Here is a 21,043-nt window from a genome sequence, read left to right as displayed (position 1 = left end):
TACGCCATCATTTCTTCCATTCGCTTCAGCTACTCTGCATTCGAGAGCAAGTTTCAGAGTCTCTTCTGGTATCCATTTTGATCTTTTCTTTCCTTCTTTCCTTTTTCTTGTCTTTTTGCTTGCTCATGTATGATGTCCTTGATGTCATCCCACAACTGACAAGTGGCCATCAAGGCAGCACATTGCTGCAAAAATCAAATTCTGGGAACCAATGCACAGGCATTGGTTATCTTCATGTGATGGGAAATCCTAGTTTCCTCCTGTATTTGAGGCTTTTGTTGTTGTTGTTTATTTTTTTAAAGACCGTAATTTGTATACTTCAGGGTTTTAAAATTAAAATGGCTATTTGAAGAAAGGAGCTCTGGTGGCGTAGTACCTAAGGCATGTGACTGCTAACCAGAAGGCTGGCGGTTCAAACCCACCAGCCACTCCTTGGAAGACTGAGCAATCTACTTCCACAGAGATACTGCCTCCGAAACCCAAGGAGGGTTGCTATGAGTTGGAACCGACTCCACGGCAATGAGGTGGTTTTTTTTTTTTTGTATTTGAAGTTGTAGAGCTTTTGTTTATTTCTTAATTTGAGTGAGAGGGACTCAAGTGTGTTAAAATGCTGATGAGGAAGAGCTGAAGGGAGGGAAAAATTGAAGGTATGATAAAGAGAAAAGGTAATTGGTGAAGCTGGATTTAGGAAAAAGAAGGAGTGACTCGGACACAGGGTACTTCTGGAGGTTTAATTTCTGACCAGATGAAGGAAGGAAAGGATGGTTGTAGGTGCAAGTAAGTTTGTAGGTGGAGTGTCAGCGGTGAGATGAGACAGGAGGCTGTCTGTCTAGAATGAGGGAAGAGAAGAGGTGGGGTCAAAGGTTAAGAGAGAAGCAGTGTTATGGGCCCGGAACCTCAGTACTGACATACCGACATACCTTGGAGATATGCAGATTTGGTTCCGGACCACTACAATAAAGTGAGTATCACAGTAAAGCGAGTCATGTGGATTTTTTCCATTTCCCAGTGAATACAGAAGTTATGTTTACATTATCTGTAGTTTATTTAGTGTGCAGAACATTATGCAAAAGTTAGAAATATTTTGAGAATTACCAAAATGTGACACAGAGACACAAGGTTGCTATAAACCTTCAAAAAAATTTTTTTTAAATGTAGTATCTACAAAGTGCAATAAAATGAGGTTTGCCTTTACAGACAGAGATCTGCACTCTGATTTTCTTCATTAACACTTAGTCTGGAACTAGGTGACAGGGGCCTAAGCCACAAAGGAACAGGGTCTTTTTCAAGTGTTGCCAAATGGTAATGATTTGGAAGTGAAGAGGATGCCAGCCGTCCCTTCCTCTTGGAACAGGGAGGGTTGAAAGCAAAGAGCAGCTGGGTCAGGGGAGAACAAGTGGCCACATGGAGATGAGTTTACAGAGGGGACTACCTGGGTAGAGGAGCTTACATTTTGGGGCGGAGCTTACCTGGGATGTGAGGAGGGTTACCTAACTCCTGCTTTCTATATGGCCCCCTTCCCTGATGGTCCTAGCCTGTGCTCTTTGTTTTCCTTCTCTAACTTGTTCATTTTATCATCTCATAGAGATGCGTGCTTTGTTAATCCAGAACTTCCCTGTCTTGTGCATGTGAGTGATAAGCCTAACGCAACTAATGGTTCTCTTGCATGGTACTAGAACATCTCCAGCACACGTTGGAATGGGAGGCATGTAATATTTCCCCTAGTAGGCTCTGGAGCCCATCTCTTTCTCCTTCTTGAAGACTTCATTCTTTGAGTTACCCCTCCCTGTCATCTTGTTTCTTTCGCTCATACTAGACCATTCCCACCTGCAGTCAGATATTCCTGGTCTCCTCCATCTCTCCAAAACAAACCACTTTGCTTCATCCCACATTCTTTTCTCGCTTCTGTCCCATTTTTCTGCTCCTCTTCATAGCAAAATGTCATGGAGCTGACTCTGCTCCGTCATCTGCTTTTCATTCGCAGCTTGCTCTGTTTTCCATCCCTCCCACTCCCCTGAAAATGTTCTCTTTAAGATCACCAAGGATCTGTATGTGTATGTCGTCAGGTCCCCAAGGACACTTGGTCTTCTTGCTTGATCTCTTGGCACCCTCTGTGTTTAACCACTTCTTAGAACTCTTTGCTCTCATGGCTTCTGTGACTGACTTCTGCTCAGTTGGCTTTCTGCTTCGCTAGCCGCTCCTCTGTCTCTAACCAGTTCTCTGTCTAGACACTGTCTATTGCACTGCTGTGGTGTTCAGTTCTGACTCTAGTCCCATGTTTCTTTCTCTTCATGATCTGTAAGTGCTAGGGAGGCTCAGAGTCTTGTTTCCTCTAAACATGAGAGCTTTAAATATTGTCCGTATGCTAATCTCTCAAACCTCTTCCCCATGCTCCAGACTTGTCTAACTGCTCCTTGCCATTTCCACTTGAATTCCTAATGAGTCTTAACACTTAACATGTGTAAGAATGGAGTGTTGAATTCTATGCACACACACGCACATGCACACACACTCACCTGCACAAGCACAGGTTCACATTTCTCCCTTCTCTCCCTCCCTCTCTTGTCCTAGTCTTTCACATTGTGATGAGGAACGAGGTAGAAAGTAGTGCCAGTTACTTCTCCCTTCTCATTTCTAACATTCTGTTTGAAGGAAGTCCTGTCCTTTCTGCCTCCAAGCAATCCAGTCATTTCTCTGTCTCACTGCTGCCCTTTTTGTCTCAGCCACCATGATGTCCCCCTTGGATGACTGCAATAGCTTCCCAACTCATCTCTCTACTTCTCTCAGTCAGCAGTCCACTTTCCACAAGGAGCCAGACTCATCTTTGAAAAACATGTCGGACCATTTCATTTCCCTGCTTTAGAGCCTACTCCTTTGTGATGGATAACCTGGTTTCTGCCTGCCTCTCCAGCACCATCTTAGCCGCGCCCCCCCCTCCCCCCAATGTGAACACTGGCTTCCTTTCTGTCTTGGCCTCGTCAGGGCCTTCCTTATCTCAGGACCATTGCATACACTTGCTGCTCTGTCTGGAACACTCACAGAGCTGGTTCCTTCTCATCCTCCGGGACTATTTCCAGTGTCACCTCCTCAGAGGCCTTTCCCAACCACCTTATTTAAAATATGCCCATAGCTGCTCTCGCACAATAGCCTTGTTTCCTTGTTTTGTTTTTGTATTGATTACCCCGCGCGCGCGCGCGCGCACACACACACACACGTTCAAATGTAAGTTGCATAAAGGCAGGGATCACTCAGCCTTCCCTGTGCTGTCTCTGTAGGCCTAGCAAACAAAGTGTCTGGATCTTAGTAGAGCCTCAGATACTTGTTGAATGAAGAATACCATGCTCTATTTCATCCTTTTTGCATTAGTCCTGTGCACTGAGTTAACTAGAATTACACGCGTCTGGTTTTTTCTGTCTAGTTTGAACTCTTGGGATCTTCCTGGCTGAATGAGCGTGCATCTCCTGGTTGCTGAGAGACGTGATGTTTTCCCGGCTGCTCTCAATTGTCCAGCGGCACAGAGCCAGCCCAGGATGGCAGAACCGGCTTTCAACGAGAAGCAGCACGTCAGCTGCTGAGGCCCATTCTGTCGCCCTGCCTGCCCAGGCGCAGGTGGTCATCTGTGGCGGTGGGATCATGGGCACCTCTGTGGCCTATCACCTCTCCAAGCTGGGCTGGAAGGATATTGTCCTCTTGGAACAGGGCAGGTAAGGATCAGCTGGAGAGAGTTGGCGGCTGTACCTGAGGAGCTCCTTCCATGAGCCAAAACGGAATAGGCTCCATTCTGCCTGTGTTTTCTGCCCCCCCCCTTTTTTTTAAATGTAATGAACTTTTTATTTCAGAACAGTTTTAGAGTGTGTGTGTGTGTGTGTGTGTGTGTGTCTGTGTCTGTGTGTGATATGGGTGAAAAATTTATTTTCCATACAGCAGTTCATACATGTTTTGTTTCATGACACTGACTGCACTTCCCCACAGTGTAACAGCTCTCTTCCCATTTCCTCCCTGCAGTTACCTCTTCCCTGTGTCCTTCCTTCCTGTGTGTTCCTGCCCCTGAGCTGTCTCCCTGTGTAAATACTGCCCTTCAGAACAAATTTACAGAAAAATGGAAGACAGTACACCATTCTCACATGCCCCATACCCAGCTTCCCCTATTGTTGATGTGGCACATTAATTGTTTATAATTAATGAACTGATAGTGATAGGTTATTATTAACTGGAGAAGCTCAGACAGCCTAGTACCTAACGCATTTGACTGCTAACCAGAAGGCTGGTGGTTCAAACCCACCAGCCACTTCTTGGAAGGAAGATTGGGCAATCTACTTCTGTAGTGATTCCGCCTCGGAAACCCAAGGAGGGGTCGCTGTGAGTCAGATCCAACTCCACGGCAGTGAGGTGTTTTTTTTTTTTTTTTGGTTATTATTAACTGGAGGTCATACTTTACTCAGGTTCCATCGGTTTTTCCCTAATGGGCTCTTTCTGCTCAAGGATCCCTCCTAGGAGGACACCACATTCCATTTCATCGTTGTGACTCCTGAGATCCCTCTTCAGTATGGTAGTATCTCAGACTTTGCTTGTTTTTGACAGTTTTGAAGAGTTTTCTGTTACTTTATAATTTGATTTTTACCAGAGCTTGTGCTTGTGCAATAATTTGGATAGCATTTAAGTAAAGTAAACAGCCTGGTTTAGCTTAATTGCTAAGTTCTTCCCTCAGAAGAAATATGCTGTCTTAATTGGCTTTATTCCTTTGTTTCTCTTCTCCTGCTTCCGTTTAGATCAGTCATTTTTAGTATCAGGGCTTCAAATCAGTTTGAACCGGTTTAGTCATGGCCAACAAAGTGAAATCAAAACAGACCCCAAATTTTAAAATTTGAGTGAAGCAGAACAGCATCCAGAGTGGGAAAAATTATGGGTCAAAGCCCTTGAGTGGGAGACTTGGAAGAGACATAGTGATGAGCCCTTTCAGGAGTGTGGTGGGAGAGACGGGGTGACTGACAGGACTGTGGAGCGTGGCACACAAAGCACTACCGTCTTTGAGCAGGACGCTGCTGTTTCCCCCAGTGCCAGTCAGAAGATTTGGTTGCTATTGTGCGTGCTGCCCTTGTTTTCTAAGACGGAAATTAAGTTTCTAACAGTGCATCAACCTCTAATTTTTCCTGTTTTGGTTTACTCCCATTTTATAAATTGAGATACGTTCTGGTTTTGCTTTATTGACCATGATTGAACCAGGAAAAACCAGTTCACAGCCCTGTTTACTATCCTGTTTCATCTCCTCTGTTGACTCTGAGGGAGCTCTGGTGGTGTAGTGCCTAGGGCCTTTGCCTGCTAACCAGAACGCTGGCAGTTCAAACCCACCAGGCATTCACCAGAAGGAAGGTTGGGCAATCTACTTCCATAGAGATCCTGCTTCAGAAACTCAAGGAGGGGTTGCTATGAGACGGATCTGACTCGACGCCAGTGAGTCTTAGTGTATTTTTTAGAGAGATTACAATATATATTCTTATCATAGTGCATCATGAGTTAATGTCATACTGCTCCACAAATAATGTAGATCCATGCAGCAGTAGCATTTCCCTTTACTGCCTCTTGCTGTTTATGCCGTTGTATATTTTACTTATATAAGTTATGAATCCTTTAATATATTTGCTTTAAACAGTAATTTAAAAAATTAGTTTATTTTGACAGAATTTCAGATTCACAGAAAAGCCACAAGAACAGCACAAGGAACTTCTGTGTCCCCTTACCCCAGATTGTACTGCCCTTGGTCCTAGAGTGTAACCCATATTCCTAGAATGTGGTCTTTTACTCCCACAGCATGGCTTTTCTGAAGGCACAAATGAATTCTGGAGGTGTTAGCCAAGATCTTCCTCCTCTGAGCAGGTCAGAGCTCTGGCATCACTCCAGCACTGCAGCTTCTGAACCCTCTTCTGCTCCTGTCCTCTCGGAAGCTCTTCCCTGCTAGGCCTCCTTCAGCCTGGCCCTGTACTTGGACCACTTAGGGTTCAGCCATGGATTCAGGAGACACTCTCATACACACCCTTGCTGCCCAATACAAACATTGGCTTCCTTAGCAGCTCTCAGCTCCAGTTTCTGTTTTCTTTGTCCTTTCTGCTTGGGTATCACTTTCCTAAGCTGTGGTTTGGAACATGCCTCCAAAGAGAAAGCCGTGGGGAATATGGAAGTCACGTTATATGCTTCCCTTCTCTCAAGGCTCATGGGCTACATTGTTTATCATCCAAATCCTGTAAATTTCATTTCTTTTGTCCAACTTGTAGTTGCTGTGGTAGAAGGGTAAGTCTGATACTCAACAAGTATTGCATTAGCTGAAGGTGTATCCTCATAGACTTTGATACTGAAATGCTTGTTTTTGTTTCTGTTGTTACTGCCTCTGTGTGTAAGGCACCATGTGCAACTCTTAAATTATCTCATTTAACCCCATGCATTACATGCTCATGAAGGATATTAAGTCTATTTTACACATGAGGAAACTGAGGCTTACAGAGGTTAAGGGAAAGACCCAAGACCACTCGCGCTGATATGTAGTGCTAAGATGCAAAGCCCACGTTGTTTATTGTGATCCTGCTGCTTTCTGTTTCTTCTTGGTCAGAAGAAACTGTTTTGTAAGCTCCTTGCAAAACTCTACAAGGGAGAAGAATGGGGGAGTGGGTACGCTCAGGTCGTCAAGAATGTCTATTTCCTCTTTACCCTGGTTCCTGTTGCTTTCTTGGAACTTTTTGGGTACATTTAGTTATGTATTGAATTATATATATCAATTTAGGGGTAGGCAGTTCTTTGAAGGTTCACAAAATAAGGTTAGGGAAAGCTGAGACAGAGATCCCCTAGAAAGAGGTAGATTGTTTGCCTTGCTGTCAGATGGCTTTATCATCAGACTCTCAGATTTGGGCAGTGTTCCCAGAGGTAATTTGATGTACACTGATTGAGTCGCAGTGCTCAAACTCTCATAGAGTTGATAAAGGAACCAAATACTGAAGTTTCAATTCACAATGACCCTGGCTGCCCATATCCAGATGTCTCAGGTCTTGGGCATGTTCTTTCCAGTGACAAGGTACCTAGGAGATCTAGTTAGTAAGCCATAGGTTACTGGGGAATGTGGAATTTGAACAAAAGCGGTACCTTGAGGAATAGAGCGATAGAGAAGCCAAACTGAGCCTGCCCCCTGGTAGAGCTCAGCGCTCCTATGACTACAACTTGTATTCTCCAGCTTTGGGCTTTGTCAGAGGCAAACAAGTGGCTGTTGCTTGCTAGAGTCCTGGTTTTCTAGGTCACACTCCTGCTGTGCTCTTTTCTTTACTGGCAGTCATGAGGCAAGTAGAGTAAATCTTTCCTTTACAGTTTACAGTATTTCTCTGATACCACACTCTGCATTTAGCTGTGGCTATATCTTCTTCACTCCATAGAGGACTAATCCCAAAGTGACCAGGGAATTTCTCTTCTAAACCAGGAAGTAAGTAAAAGGGGATTTTATTAAGAAGTGGGAAAACACATGTTAACCAGAATTCCCAGGCTAACTGGGATCCCTTAACCTGTGTTGATAGTTTCCTTATATAGATAACTGTCTTCAAACTTTGGTTGGGATGTGTGGGAGGCTTTTTTCTATGTACTTTCAGCATTGGTAAGATAGGAGCTATACAATAGATACTGTAACCCAAGCCCATTGCTCAGTGGCGTTGATTCCTACTGGTAGCAGCACTAGAGCAGAGTAGAACTGCCTTATAGGGTTTCCAAGTCTGTAAATGTTACAGAAGCAGACTGCCACTTCTTTCTCCCACTGGAGCAGCTGGTGGATTTGAACATCTCACCTTTTGGTTAGCAGTCAAGCACTTAATCACTCTGCCACCAGGGCTCCTCTAAAAATATATATGTGTGTGAGTGTGTGTATAGATATAATATATATGTATCTATATAAAATGTACGTAAAAGAGGGAAAAGTCTCCCTCCTATCCCTGGCCTCTAACTATAAATTTCCGTCTTTAGAGGCAACCGTTGTTAGGTTCCTTACATACCATTCCATGTATGTTCTCAGCACATATAAGCAAGTGTGTGTGTATGTAGGTATGTATATGTATTCACTGATTTTTTTTCTTTTTTATACAATTGGTGGCATACCCTAAACAATGTTTCTCACCCTGAATTTTTCAGCATGATTGTTCCATATCAGTCCATTAAAGAGTTTTCTCATTCTTTTTATGTTGCATAATACTCTATTGTATAGATAAGCTCCAGTTTTTAAAATAGTCCTGTGTTGGTGACCATTTGAGGTGTTACTGGTTTTTGATGCTACAAACAGTGAAGACGCTGCTGCTTGTTGCACCTCACCTATATGTGAGCCACCTAATAGCGTCTGGACCTAGTGCTGTCACTAGGTTTGGAGTCACCCAGTGCACACTGGGCCCCTCCTGAGCTGGACCATACAGAATATGTCATAATGTTTATTATCAGTTTTAATCATAGGATAATATGTGATAAATGTAGTTATAAATTCCTCAATTGTAGTACCTCTTAGGTTATATGAATACTCACAAAAAAAAGATTTTGTAAAATCTTTCTACACTGAATTATAGCATCATTAGATAAGACATTATTAGTAATGGAACAGAAGCCTTTATAATTTTTTTTTTTTTACTACTTCATCCTTTAAAATGTTATTGATAGAGGTTTACAAATACTGCTTACCACAATAGGGTGGCTAAACACCACAAAATGTGACAAAATCAGTGACTGGAAAAACACAGGCAGCATCAAAAACGGCAGCACATGCTTGTACCACAAGCAGATGAGACCACATGATTGGAAGCTTCACTGTGATTGGGTAGTGATGATAGCTGTGACCAGAGCATGTTACCAGGTTGAAAAAGTAAATTAGCATAGTGTTGTTGCCTCATAGGGTATACTGATAAATGTAACTTGGGCTTTTGGAAAATGTTTTTGTTACAAATGACTATAGGAATATTTTTATGAAACCTAAATTTCTGCTGAAACACTGTACAATAATTTTATGGACAGTCATTTGGTGTCACCCCCTCTGAAAGTGTCACGAGGCGTGGTCCACACACCTCTCTAGTAACACTGTTGTTTGTATCCATTCTGCAGGCTGGCTGCTGGCTCTACAAGGTTCTGTGCTGGTATATTGAGCATGGCCAGGCACTTGTCCATTGAGCAGAAGATGGCAGACTATTCAAACAAACTCTACCAGCAGTTAGAGCAAGAAACAGGAATCCAAACAGGTAAGCATAATTTTCCGTTTATTGATCTTCCTGTCCTCCACACTTTTACTCAGTACTCTTACACCAAGATTGCCTGGTGATTTGATAACTAAGACTTGGATTTTACTCCTGTCTTTGCTGCTAGCTAGGTATTACCTCAGGCAAGTCAGTTAGCTTGTTGCATGGTCTTCAGTTTCTCTGTATAAAATAAGGAAAGTCGGTTAGTATCCAACACCTTTTTCCTATCTTATCATTCTTATTGTGATGTGAAAGTTTTCCTGGGCCATCTCCTGTATGTTTCACTCATTTAAGTATATTAAGTGACAATACTTAACAACTAAACAAAGAAGAAGGGAAAGTTTAACTTTAGGTGTTTGACGGTAAAGTTATAGTTTAACCTTCTGAACTTTACCATTCACTATTAAGTATATTTCTGGCTATAAAGCATAAACATATTTCCTGTTGTCTCTGTAATTAGAGGGGAAAAGGACACAAAGAATTATAAGCAAAATAGTACTGGAAAGAGTAAGAAGTGTTCCAGAAATAGGAATACTGATCTACACTAGGATCCCATACAATAGTTATGTGGAAAGGGCATCTATCCATTCATTGTAGGGGGCTAAATTAGCCAGAAGTCTCTGAGGTGGGGCTGACAGCCCAGAATCAAGCCAGTCTCTTGACTGATGAAACCATACTGACTATAATGAGAGGGTAACAAGGGCCCGTGATGAAATGCAGGGCACTTATACATGTGAAGGTTGTTCTTGGAAGACCCTGCGTGATTAAACAACACATAATTTTAAGATGGACCCTGACAAAGGATGGTGGCTCTTTCTTTTTACCAACTGAAGTGGCTCTGCCCTGTGGTCATGATGTAAGCACATTTGATGGTTTGCTTGACTAACCAACTCGGGAATTCTGTGACACTGGCACATTTTTAATTTGAAGAGGGTAAGATTTGAATTATTTTAAATTTTTACCATAAAATTAATGTTTTATACTACATTTCCATTTCACAGAATTCATACTTCCACTAAGTGTAATTTGTAAATTGTGAATTGTCTTGTAAATAATATTTTATAGATGTGAAAGTGGAGAAAGGAGATGCCAGAAGGGAAAATAGAGGTGGAGAAGGAAGAGGCTATTTGGTTTGTCTTTTGTTTGGAACTAGGATGAGGCAAGGCAGCCTTTTAGGGCAAAAATTTTGCAACCTAGGCATCTCACTTGCCTTGTCCTCATCTGGGCCCTCTATGTCATCCGCATTATGTCATTGAACTTGGCCAGGCTCCCTTTTGAGAGGCAAGGGCTCTCAAATGGAATCTTGTAAAAGTAGTTCTGCTACTCATATCTGTAAAACTGTAGCCTCCTGCTTTTAACAGTATAGACAGCCTGCTGCATGTAGGACAGGTGAGAAACAATCCTTTTTAGGTTGGCCTTAATTTGATGGCAGCAAGCTGCTTGGATAGTTTTGACCAGGGGTTAAGTCAGAAGAGAGTCCACATATGCCCGCAGAAGGAGCACACACGTGGTCCGAAGCACCTTTCTTAATGGTTCAGTTACTAGTGCTCCGCTGATTCCTGCATCACTAAGCTGGTCGGGTTTCACAGGGATCGGGGTCATAGTCTTCTTTACTATAGAGTACGATAGCTTAGCTTTAGTTCTAGATCACAGTCCAGAGCCCCTTACTTGGCCTGACTCCTCTTTGTTGCTTGTGAGGCAGTTATGGTAAGGAAGTCAGGAAAGGGAGTGTCTACTTTTTCAGGCAAAAGTTTAAAGGAATAACTAAAATGAACCCTCTTATGTCTGGTTGGAGTTGAAGGCTTCTTGTGAAATCATGGTTTTTAGTAAGAGAGAGAAAGTATGCGTGTGCCTAGAAGCAGTGCCGCCCCCTCTCCCCCTGCTTACTGCACTTACACATGTGCACCACCACCGCCACCACCTTACTTTGAAAAGACAGCCCTACCTAAAAGGAATCAGAGCTTCTAGAAGAAATGGCTGGTTTCTGGCTGGGCCTGGGAAAGTACAGACCGGTGAGTGCTCAGAATGGTGAACGTGTCATTAGAATGGTGAACGTGTCAAGAGGACACAGATGCCGTACAGGTATTCTCACTGACTAAGTCTAGCATAACTTTAGAAGAAAATAAATGAGAGCAGTAGATTATGGCCCATTGTATAAAATAGGGATCTATGAGCCCATACTAATAAAAGAAATAAATAAATGAGGAAGGAAGAAGGGACTGAGGATGCCAATACAAATGTAAAGGAATGATGAAGTTAGAAACCACCATTTGGCCTCTGTCATAGTAATAATTATATCAGGCCAAATCACCAATAGATGCTAGAACTCCTGGGTGAAAGTTTGAAGAGGAAACAGGATGTTTAAATACTCTAAAAGTACCTGCCCACAAATTACTTACCAATTACAAAGGAAAACTAGAAGAAATCTGGCAGACACGATCTTAACCAAGTAGTTACTGTGACCCCTAGGGGGACAGACCATCATCACCGTACACTGAGAAGGAAACATCATCCCTTGAGAAATACTCCTGCCAAAAATGTGTAACCTGAATCTAATCACAGGGAAACATCAGATGTGAACAGCATGCAGACATTCTGCAAAATTCCTGGCCTGTACTCTTTAAAAATGTCAAAGTCAAGAAGGCAAAGAAAGAGCAAGCAATTGTTAAAGAGACGAGACGACTAAATTTAGTGTCTGACTCTAGATTGAATCCTAGGCTGAGGGGGCACAAAAAAGAAAAAGGACACTATTAATACAGTTGATTAGATTAGTGGATTAGCTAGTATGGGATCTGTGTTAAATTTCCTGATTTTGATAATTGCACTGTAATTTTGTATGAGAATGTTTTTGTTCTTGGGACGTGCACACAAGTATTTAGGGATAAGGGGACAATGTCTGCAGCTCCCTCTCAAATAGTTTGTGTGTAGGTGTATAGGTGTGAATGGAGAGAATTGAGTGACTATGAATGATAAAGCAAATAGGGCAAAATACAAACAATTGGTGAATCTGGGTAAAGGGTATCCATAGTGCTTGTGTCTTAGTTTACCAGTTTTTCTCTAAATTTGAAATTATAATGGAAAGTTACCACATTCTTCTAAAAAATCACCCAGGGAGCTTTGAAAAGTGCCACTGCAGGGCCCCAGCTTCAGAGATTCTGGCTCTGTGTATCAGGGTAGAGCAGAGCCTTGGGTGTGAGTCGTTTTTTTTGTTTTTAAATTGTGATCTGGGTAAAAATTTACAGAGCAAATACACTTTCCATACAGCAGTTCACATACACTTTGTCTCATGACATTGACCACAGTCTACCACAATGTAACAGCTCCCCTCCCACTCCCTCCCAATAGTTACCTCTTCCCTGTGTCCATCCTTCCTTGCACTTCTGCCCCCTGAGCTATCTCCCTGTGCTTAAGCAGCCCTTCTTTCTCCCATGATTGTTCTCTCCAAGGGGTATATCTACCTCAGGTAAATATTCAGCTCATATGCCTGTCTTTTGTTTGACTGGAAGCCACAGGTGTGAGTTCAATTCCAGACCTGAAGGGCAGCTAGGGGCCATAGTCTCAGTGGTTCCTCAGGCTCTTCCAGGGATGTGGGTAGTTTTTTCAGCTTCTCAGTTAATGTGCACCCAGGCTTGACAACCACTATAGACTGGAATCTCCCGTGTCCAGGCTTCATCCCAGAAAGCTGAATCAGAATCCCTGGAGCTGAAGCCCAAGCTTGGGTCGTTCTTCACATCTTTCCCAGGTGATTATCCTGGATTGAGAACCACCTGATGAGTGGTTCCCTCCTAACTGGCCAAGTTCATTGGCTTACGTTTTCAAAGTTAGAAAATACCTACCTGCCTGCTTCTATCAAGCTGTCCAAACCCCTCCCATCCTTAAATACCCTGATACATCAGTACTTTACAAAGTATCTGTTGCAGACCATTCTAAGTACATGGATCTCATCTTTGACCAAACTTTTATTTTTGTCAGTACAGTTTATTTGGCTGCTTACAGTGTGCTTTTTGTACCTCAAAAGAAGTCTGGTGGTGTAGTGGTTAAGGCATTTGGCTGCTAACCAGAGGGTCAGTGGCTTGAACCCACCAGCTGTTCCACAGGAGAAAGATGAAGCAGTTTGCTTCCAGAAAGACTTACAGCCTCAGAAACCCTTTGGGGCAATTCTACTTTGTCCTGTAGGGTCAATGTGAGTCAGCATCAGTGCAGTAGCTATGGGTTTGGTTTTTTGGTTTTGTACCTGCATTTTTTTTTCTCTGTTACTTGTTTACTTCTTCTTTCCTTCATTCAGTACAGTAACAGTTTAAATAAGAGTTAAATAAAAGTATATTATAGGCTGCTTTCCAAGTCAGCAAGTATAAGTCTCTCTCATTGTTTATAACTGTAGCTTGTGCATACCATAATTTGTCCATTTCCCCATTGCCTAGCATTTATAATTTTTTTTTTTACCTTTTATTATAAATAATTTGGTAAAGATCTTTGTCTGTGTATCTTCATTTTCTCATATTATTTCTTAAGTATAAATTCCTAGCATAATTTGGGCAATGGGCAGGTGTATTTTAAACTTTTTTTTTCCTTCTATTGTGGTGAAAATATATACACCGAGGAATTCACCAACATGACAACTTCCTCATTTACAGCTCAGGGACATTTATGACATCTTTCATGCCGGGCCATCATTATTGCTCTCCTTCTCCAAAATATTCTACCACCACTAGCACAACCTCAGTGCCCCACAAGCTAAAGCTTCCCCTTTCCCCTTCCCTCCTATACCTGGTATCTACTAGTAACTTTGGTTTATGTGTGTGTGTGTGTGTGTGTGTATAAATATATATATCTGTTGTTGTTGTTGTTGTTGTTATGTGCCATCAAGTCGGACCCGACTCATAGCGACCCCTCCTTGGGGTTTCCAAGGCAGTATCAGTACGGAAGTAGGTTGCCGCATCTTCCTTCCGAGGAGTGGCTGGTGGTTTGAACCGCCAGCCTTCTGGTCAACAGTCAAGTGCTTTAAGCACTACGCTATTAGAGCTCAGATAGATAGATAGATAGATAGATACAGATGTACTTTTTTTTATTTTACTCATCTAGCAATTTTCCCTCCCCTCCCATCCCTGGTAACCAACAAAGAAAGTTTCCTTCCATATGTAAACCTTTCTTGACTTTGTATTTCAGACTTCGATGGATGTTGTCAAACCCTCCAGAAGGGCTGTGCTTGCTAATCAACAGCGAGTAAGAGTGCTGCTTTCTTTACAGTCTTCTCAACATTGAATATTATTTTAATCTTTGCTGAGAGATGGAAAAAGTTATCAAATTCTAATTTGCATTTCTTTCAACTAAACATCATTTCATGCCTTTTGATATTGTATACCTATTTATTTAAATCCATTTATAAGAGTTCTATTTTATGGCTACTGACCTTTGACAAAGCAAATTATATGCCAGAATTGCTGCAGTTCAAACTTCAGAAGCCCTCTGAGAAAATGTGGGAAACATTAATCTTGTTAAGGGATGATCTGTTGAGCTTGTCATGATACGGAGTTCTGTTCTGGAGGAACCTGATCTAATACAGTGTTGTTGTTGCTGAGTCGGTTCGGACTTACAGAGATCCCCTGTATGTCAGAGTAGAACAGAGCTCTGTAGGGTTTTTGAGACTGAAGCAGGTCACCAGGCCTGTCTTCAAAACATCTCTGGGTGGGTGTGACCACCATTTTTAGCTGGTGGTCAAGTGCTTAACCGGTTGCTCCACCCAGGGGCCTCCTTACTGTGGGATAACCTGACCTATTATATAGGTGCAGACCCAATGGCGTTCTCCTATGTGTAATCTCAAGGAGCTTTGGTAGCATAGTGCCTAAGGCATTTGACTGCTAACCAGAAGGCTGACGGTTCAAACCCACCAGCCACTCCTTGGAAGGAAGGTTGGGCAATCTACTTCCGTAGTGATACTGCCTCAGAAACCCAAGGAGGGGTCGCTATGAGTCAGGTCCGACTCAGCGGCTCATAACAACATGTGTAATCTTTGGTATGGAGTAGAAAATAGCTGCTGAACTTTTTGTCTGTGTTGAGGTAAAATTCAGGGTGTGATTGGCCCATAAAATCACAGGCCAAGATTACTACATAGTCTGGTAATCTTTTTTTAAAACCAAGCTCTGAAATTCCAGTTCTCTAACCTATGTCATGTCAGTGAAGGGCATATTTATCTGAGGATTTCAGGAGAAATTAAGAAAATACTCAGATTATCCTGGCTGTACTTCCTATTTTAAAGACCTGATTGATGCAGCTTTTTCTCCATGAGCATTGGGAGTCAGTGCATTTTGGGAGAATGGTCTTTGACCCAGTTGTAATAATGGGTGTGTCAAGAATGTTGATTGCAAACAACAGAAATCAACTCTAGCTAACAGGCAGAAAGGCATTTGTTGGAAGGGCGTTGTGGGTCTGTGGAGCTGGTGAGTCAGAAATAAAAAGGAGTGGGGACCCCATAGACAGTCCTTCAGCTGGAACAGGAACATTCTGGACAAAACCCTGCTCCCAGACAAGTGACCTCTGTTGTTGTTGTTGTTATGTGCCATCGAGTCCAGTCGTCTCTGACTCATAGCAACCCCTCCTTGGGTTGGTTACCTTATCGTTATGGAAGTAGATTGCCCAGTCTTCCTTCTGAGGAGTGTCTGGTGGGTTTGAACCTCCAACCTTTTGGTTAGCAGTCTAGTGCCTTAGGCACTATGCCACCAGAGCTCCCACGTGACCTCAAGACATGACTTATTTGCACAAGACCAAATGTTTCAGGAGGCCTGATTGGCTAGCCTAGGCTGTACTGCGGGGAAGAGAAAGGAAACTTGATTCTGTACTGGCTAACAGTGTGAGTGGCCTTCCTCAGGGACTACATTCCTGCTGACACTAGAGGAAAAGGTGAAATTCTCTAAAGGCGTGAAGAATAGGGATGGATTCCAGATAGTATTCTTCTACCCCACTTCACTCCCCAAATAGATTTTTTTTTAATATATAATAATGGTGTGTTTCTTTCTTTTCTTTCTTTTTTTTAAAGTGCTTTTCCATGATCATTAGCCATTAGAGAGATGCAAACCAAAACAACAATGAGTTACCATCTTGCCCCAGCACTAATAGCAAAGTTCAACAAGACAGAAAATAACAAATGCTGGTGAGGATGTAGAGAGATTGGGACTCTCATACACTGCTGATGGGGACTGTAGAATGATACACCTACTGTGTAAAGCGGTATGGCAATTCCTTAAAAAGTTGGAATTAGAAATAGCATTTGATCCAGCAGTCCCATTACTAGGTATATATTCTAGAAGGCTGGAGGTTCAAGCCCACCAGCCACTCCTCGGAAGGAAGATTGGGCAATCCTACTTCCGTAGTGATACTGCCTCGGAAACCCAAGGAGGGGTCGCTATGAGTCGGGGCCGACTTGATGGCAAACAACAACAACAACAACATCCTAAAGAAATGAGAGCCAGGATAAGAACAGATATATGCACACCCATGTTCATCACAGCACTGTTTACAGAAGAAAAAGATGGAAACAGTCTAGGTGCCCATCAGCAGAAGAATGGATAAGCAAACTATGGTACATACACACAGTGGAATACTATGCAACACTAAAGAATAATGTAGAATCTGCAGAACACGGCATAATGTGGATGAACTTGGAGGACATTATGCTGAGTGAAATAAGCCAATCACAGAAGGACAAATGTAGTATTAGTTCATTATTGTAAAATGTCAAGGAAAGGTTTATATATGGAAGGAAACTTTCTTTATTGGTTACTAGGGGGTGGGGCAACACTGCAAAAATAAACAAACACACACACATGCACAAAGTACTTTTCTGTACATTAGTATCTCATTTGATCCTCACAAAACCCTGAGCTGAGAATGTTTGGATGAAGAGTGGAGCCTTGGTTAGTGCCTATGAGGTACTTTTAGTCTTTGCTAAGATCTCAGAGGAAGCTAATTTATTTGCCCAAGGATATTAAGTGTCAGTCCCAGGACTCATCGTTGTTGTTATTGTTGTTATTTGCTGTCGAGTCGAACCCGACTCATCATAGCGACCCCTCATTGGGTTTCCGGGGCAGTATTGCTGCGAAAGTAGATTGTCCAACCTTCCTCAGGACTCATCACACGCTTCTAAATTAGAGTCTCCTTGCCACTGGACTTAGTCTGTCTCATGTCTACATTGGACTTAGTCTGTTTCAGTTTGGGCTGGTTTTTCTGACAGGTTATGTGAGGACGGGCTCCATCTCTTTGGCCCAAACCCAGGATCGTCTGATCTCCTTGAAGCGCATCAACTCAAGGCTGAAGTACGTATGAGGCTAGAAGCCTGACCTGACTTTACTTTCATACTGACCTCTGCCAAGAGGCCAGTGAATGTCATTGTCCCTTTGTGTTCTGTGGCAGTGTTATGGGCATCCCATCTGAGATCATCTCCCCCAAGAAAGTGGCTGAACTTCACCCTCTCCTCAATGTGCACGACCTGGTGGGGGCCATGCATGTCCCCGAGGATGCGGTCATGTCCTCTGCCGATGTGGCTCTTGCCCTGGCAAGTGCTGCCTCCCAAAACAGTAAGAGGGTTTTTTAGGGCTTTCTTAAGGTGGATTAGGAAGGAAGAAGTGGTCTACAAAAGTAAACAGTTGTGAGGTACCAACCTGACTTTGGAAAAATTATTCTCATTATGGTATTCAGCTTCCAATTTTGAACACTGATTTTTACAGGTTTTATTGTAGGGGGCAGTTTCCCATCATATTAATAAGTACTTTTCCTCAAGCCTACGTTTTTCTTACTAAAGTTCTAAGAAACTGCTTGAGTGCTGATTAATGCTTTTCAGACTTCAGAGGCTTTATCTTTTCACCCACAGAATATGAAAAGCTCCAAGGTTAGAACACACTGTGGGGACTTAATCCACAGCTGCAGTCATGTCCCAGTGTTGACATAAGTGAAGAAAGACTAACCAGCCTCCAGGGTGTTGGAGACGCGTTGAACTAATTTAGAATGTGGGCAGATTAGGATTTAAGATGTCCCATTTGAACTTTCCTTTGCCCCTTTTATGATTTCTGGAGTGTAATTATGCTTTACTAAAGTCATTTTTTAAATTGCTTGCTATTTTCAATCTTGGGTAAATACAGTCTCAAAGATGTGGTTTCTAGGATTTTTTTTTTCCTTAATTAGGGCATTGACCTTGGGTTTTCACTATTTCTGGGTTGAGAATCTGCTGCAAATGCCTTAACTCTGGAACATCAGATGATGCACTAGCTCTTTCTTTACCTTGGGGCAGGTGTTCAGATCTACGACCGCACAACTGTTCTTCACGTACTAGTCAAAAATAATCAAGTCACTGGTGTGGAGACAGATAAAGGACACATTGACTGCCAGTATTTTGTCAACTGTGCTGGTCAGGTAGGTTAGTAACAACACAAGGTTGCTGATTTTCTTATGTAACTTTTGTCTCCAGGATTTTTTGATGTAGAGAAAGAAGTAAGATTAATATTGTGTCTGAGTAAATAGATGACACTTTTCTTGTTTGAAAGAATTCTTGTTCAGAATTCCTATAGTCTTAAGTAAGAAACCTGTACTTACATCTGAAAATAGAAGCATCTGTGACCTTTTCCTTTTTCACCCTGACTTAATTGGTGCTGTCCTGGTTAGGAAGGTCAGAAAACAGTGGGCATCGGTGCCGTGTCTTTCTATGGTGTTATGTTTCATTCTACAACTTTGCATACAAATTATTAAACTATTTCATTGTGTCAAGAATGTGGATTCGCTTTCTAGAACACTAAGCTGCTTCTAGCTGGGAAATAACTTTGCCATGTAAAATTTATTTAACAACTGCCATTTGAGGTCTGTAATTAAGGCCATGCATTTTGCTAAAAAGGCCTCAATTGTCCCCATGAACTCCCTTTACTAAAATGTGTCTTTAATCTGAAAGTAGTTTTTATGGTTTCAGTTTTGCTCCCCATCCAAATAATTGCTCTAAAGCAGGCAACAACTTGGCTTCCCACACCTGACATTGTAGCAAGAGCACACACAGGCCACTTGAAATTAAACCCTTTTCAAGAGGCTGAACTTGCTCATTTGTATTTCTGTTCCTCTTCCCACCCACAAATACATCTGTCCATTTGTAGTGGGCATACGAGCTGGGTCTGTCCAACGAGGAGCCGGTTAGTATCCCGTTACATGCCTGCGAACACTTCTACCTTCTGACTCGCCCCTTGGAGACCCCTCTGCAGAGCAACACACCAAGTGAGGACTTGCACTTTTTTTTAATCTTGTTTCCTTGCCAGTGTTCTGTCCTCTCAAAAGGAAGACTTTGTGCTGAGGACAGACTGTAGCCAAAGTCGCGTCTTTTCTGGAGCGTGTTACAGGGAGGCAGACCCAATGCTAACTTTCCTTTATTACCTCTTTATGAAAGGATGGCCAAAACGGGCGTTCAGCTTAAGCGCAAAAAAAGAAAAAAAAAATTGTTTTCTTTGCAAGCTAATTTTAATTCCAAATGGAGGTCATTGAGAATGTTTGGCTAGGAAACATACCTTGAGTTTTTGGTTTGAGTGATGTAAGCTGTAGAAATGTCCTAGGTAAACTATAAATTGGTGTGGATCAGCGATTCCAAGTGCTGGAGGAGAAGGAGTTTGGTATCATTTTGGAGGTGTAGCCCTAGAACGGGCTCTGCAGTCCACCCTTCCTGTTAAACTTTCTCTTGCCACAGTGACAGTTACATAGTTTGGCTGTGGGGATCTGTCAGAGCTTCTCCATAGGGTTTGGGATAATTAGTCTCCACTGTAAATCTAAGAAGGAAGATCCTAAGCCATACCCTTAAAAGGTACTTGAAAGCTAATGATTGCCTGTGTTTAGTGAATGCTGTTTCATTACTAAAGCCATTAATGGGTGTTTTTGTTTTGTTTCTTTTCTGTCCATTTAGAAAGCTGGCCTGCCTCTAACCCTTATTTTTCTCTTCTACTTCCCGCTCCCTTATCATTTCTTTTCCTCAGCTGTTGTGGATGCTGATGGGAGGATTTATATTCGGAACTGGCAGGGTGGCATCTTGTCTGGGGGCTTTGAGAAGAACCCGAAACCAATTTTCACAGAGGGCAAGAACCAGCTGGAGATTCAGAATCTACAGGAAGACTGGGATCACTTTGGTGTGTGAGCTAGAGTGTAACAGTAATGCCTTAGATTTGTGCAAGATTTCTTATTTTCAAAGCATTTTGAAGAACAGTTCCTGGTTTGATCTCTGTAACAACCCCGTTAGGTAGAATGGTGGTTCCAGTGGACACTCCACAGTGGTTAGTTGCCTGGTCTAAGGAGGTAGTTACTGGTTAGTAGCAGATTCAAGGGACTAAAATCTAAGTTGACTGATCTCTTGCTTATTTTTCTTTTCACATAAAATCATTGCTGAGATTTTAGGCTAAACACAGACCTTCTTTTGGTTTTCATATGAAACTGGAGAGATTTTTAGAAAGGAGAATTGTCTTGTTAATTTGCTCTTTTGTGCTATTTTTGAAGTTTGATTTTATTTATTGAGTAGTTAATATAGTCATATGGTTCCAGAATCAAAAGATAGGGAAGAGTGTTTAACATAACGAGCTGTGTAAAGTTTGCCTCCCACCCTTCGTGGACGTTTTGTTTCCCTTAATAAACTTTTTGTTACGGAAAATCTCCAGCTTTTAAAAGTGGGGAGAATAGTGTGAGGACCCTCTGTGTAGCCACCAACAAGCTTTGGCAGATATTAACATCTCTAGTTCCATCTGTTCCACTATCCCACTGAGTCTTCCCAGGTGATGGACTTAGTTTAAAATATGGTGAGG

The 21,043-nt window shown here is 42.3% G+C and overlaps 1 protein-coding gene across 1 annotated transcript in view; it reads left to right on the top strand.

Annotated features, from left to right (window-relative positions):
* The first annotated feature begins 3,480 nt into the window (after positions 1 to 3,480).
* PDPR (pyruvate dehydrogenase phosphatase regulatory subunit) overlaps positions 3,481 to 21,043 on the top strand; it is a 35,572-nt gene continuing 18,009 nt past the window's right edge. The window contains exons 1-7 of the mRNA XM_007940354.2: positions 3,481 to 3,704; positions 9,106 to 9,239; positions 17,464 to 17,545; positions 17,643 to 17,806; positions 18,517 to 18,638; positions 19,364 to 19,481; positions 20,228 to 20,377. Coding sequence (XP_007938545.1) covers positions 3,481 to 3,704; positions 9,106 to 9,239; positions 17,464 to 17,545; positions 17,643 to 17,806; positions 18,517 to 18,638; positions 19,364 to 19,481; positions 20,228 to 20,377 — 994 coding nt within the window. The remainder of the gene's footprint in view (positions 3,705 to 9,105; positions 9,240 to 17,463; positions 17,546 to 17,642; positions 17,807 to 18,516; positions 18,639 to 19,363; positions 19,482 to 20,227; positions 20,378 to 21,043) is intronic.

Source organism: Orycteropus afer, unplaced genomic scaffold (genome assembly GCF_000298275.1).
Source record: "Orycteropus afer afer isolate SDZICR_OR568_19922 unplaced genomic scaffold, OryAfe1.0 scaffold00067, whole genome shotgun sequence".
Lineage (NCBI taxonomy): Eukaryota > Metazoa > Chordata > Mammalia > Tubulidentata > Orycteropodidae > Orycteropus > Orycteropus afer.
This window is presented reverse-complemented; position numbering and strand designations above follow the sequence as displayed.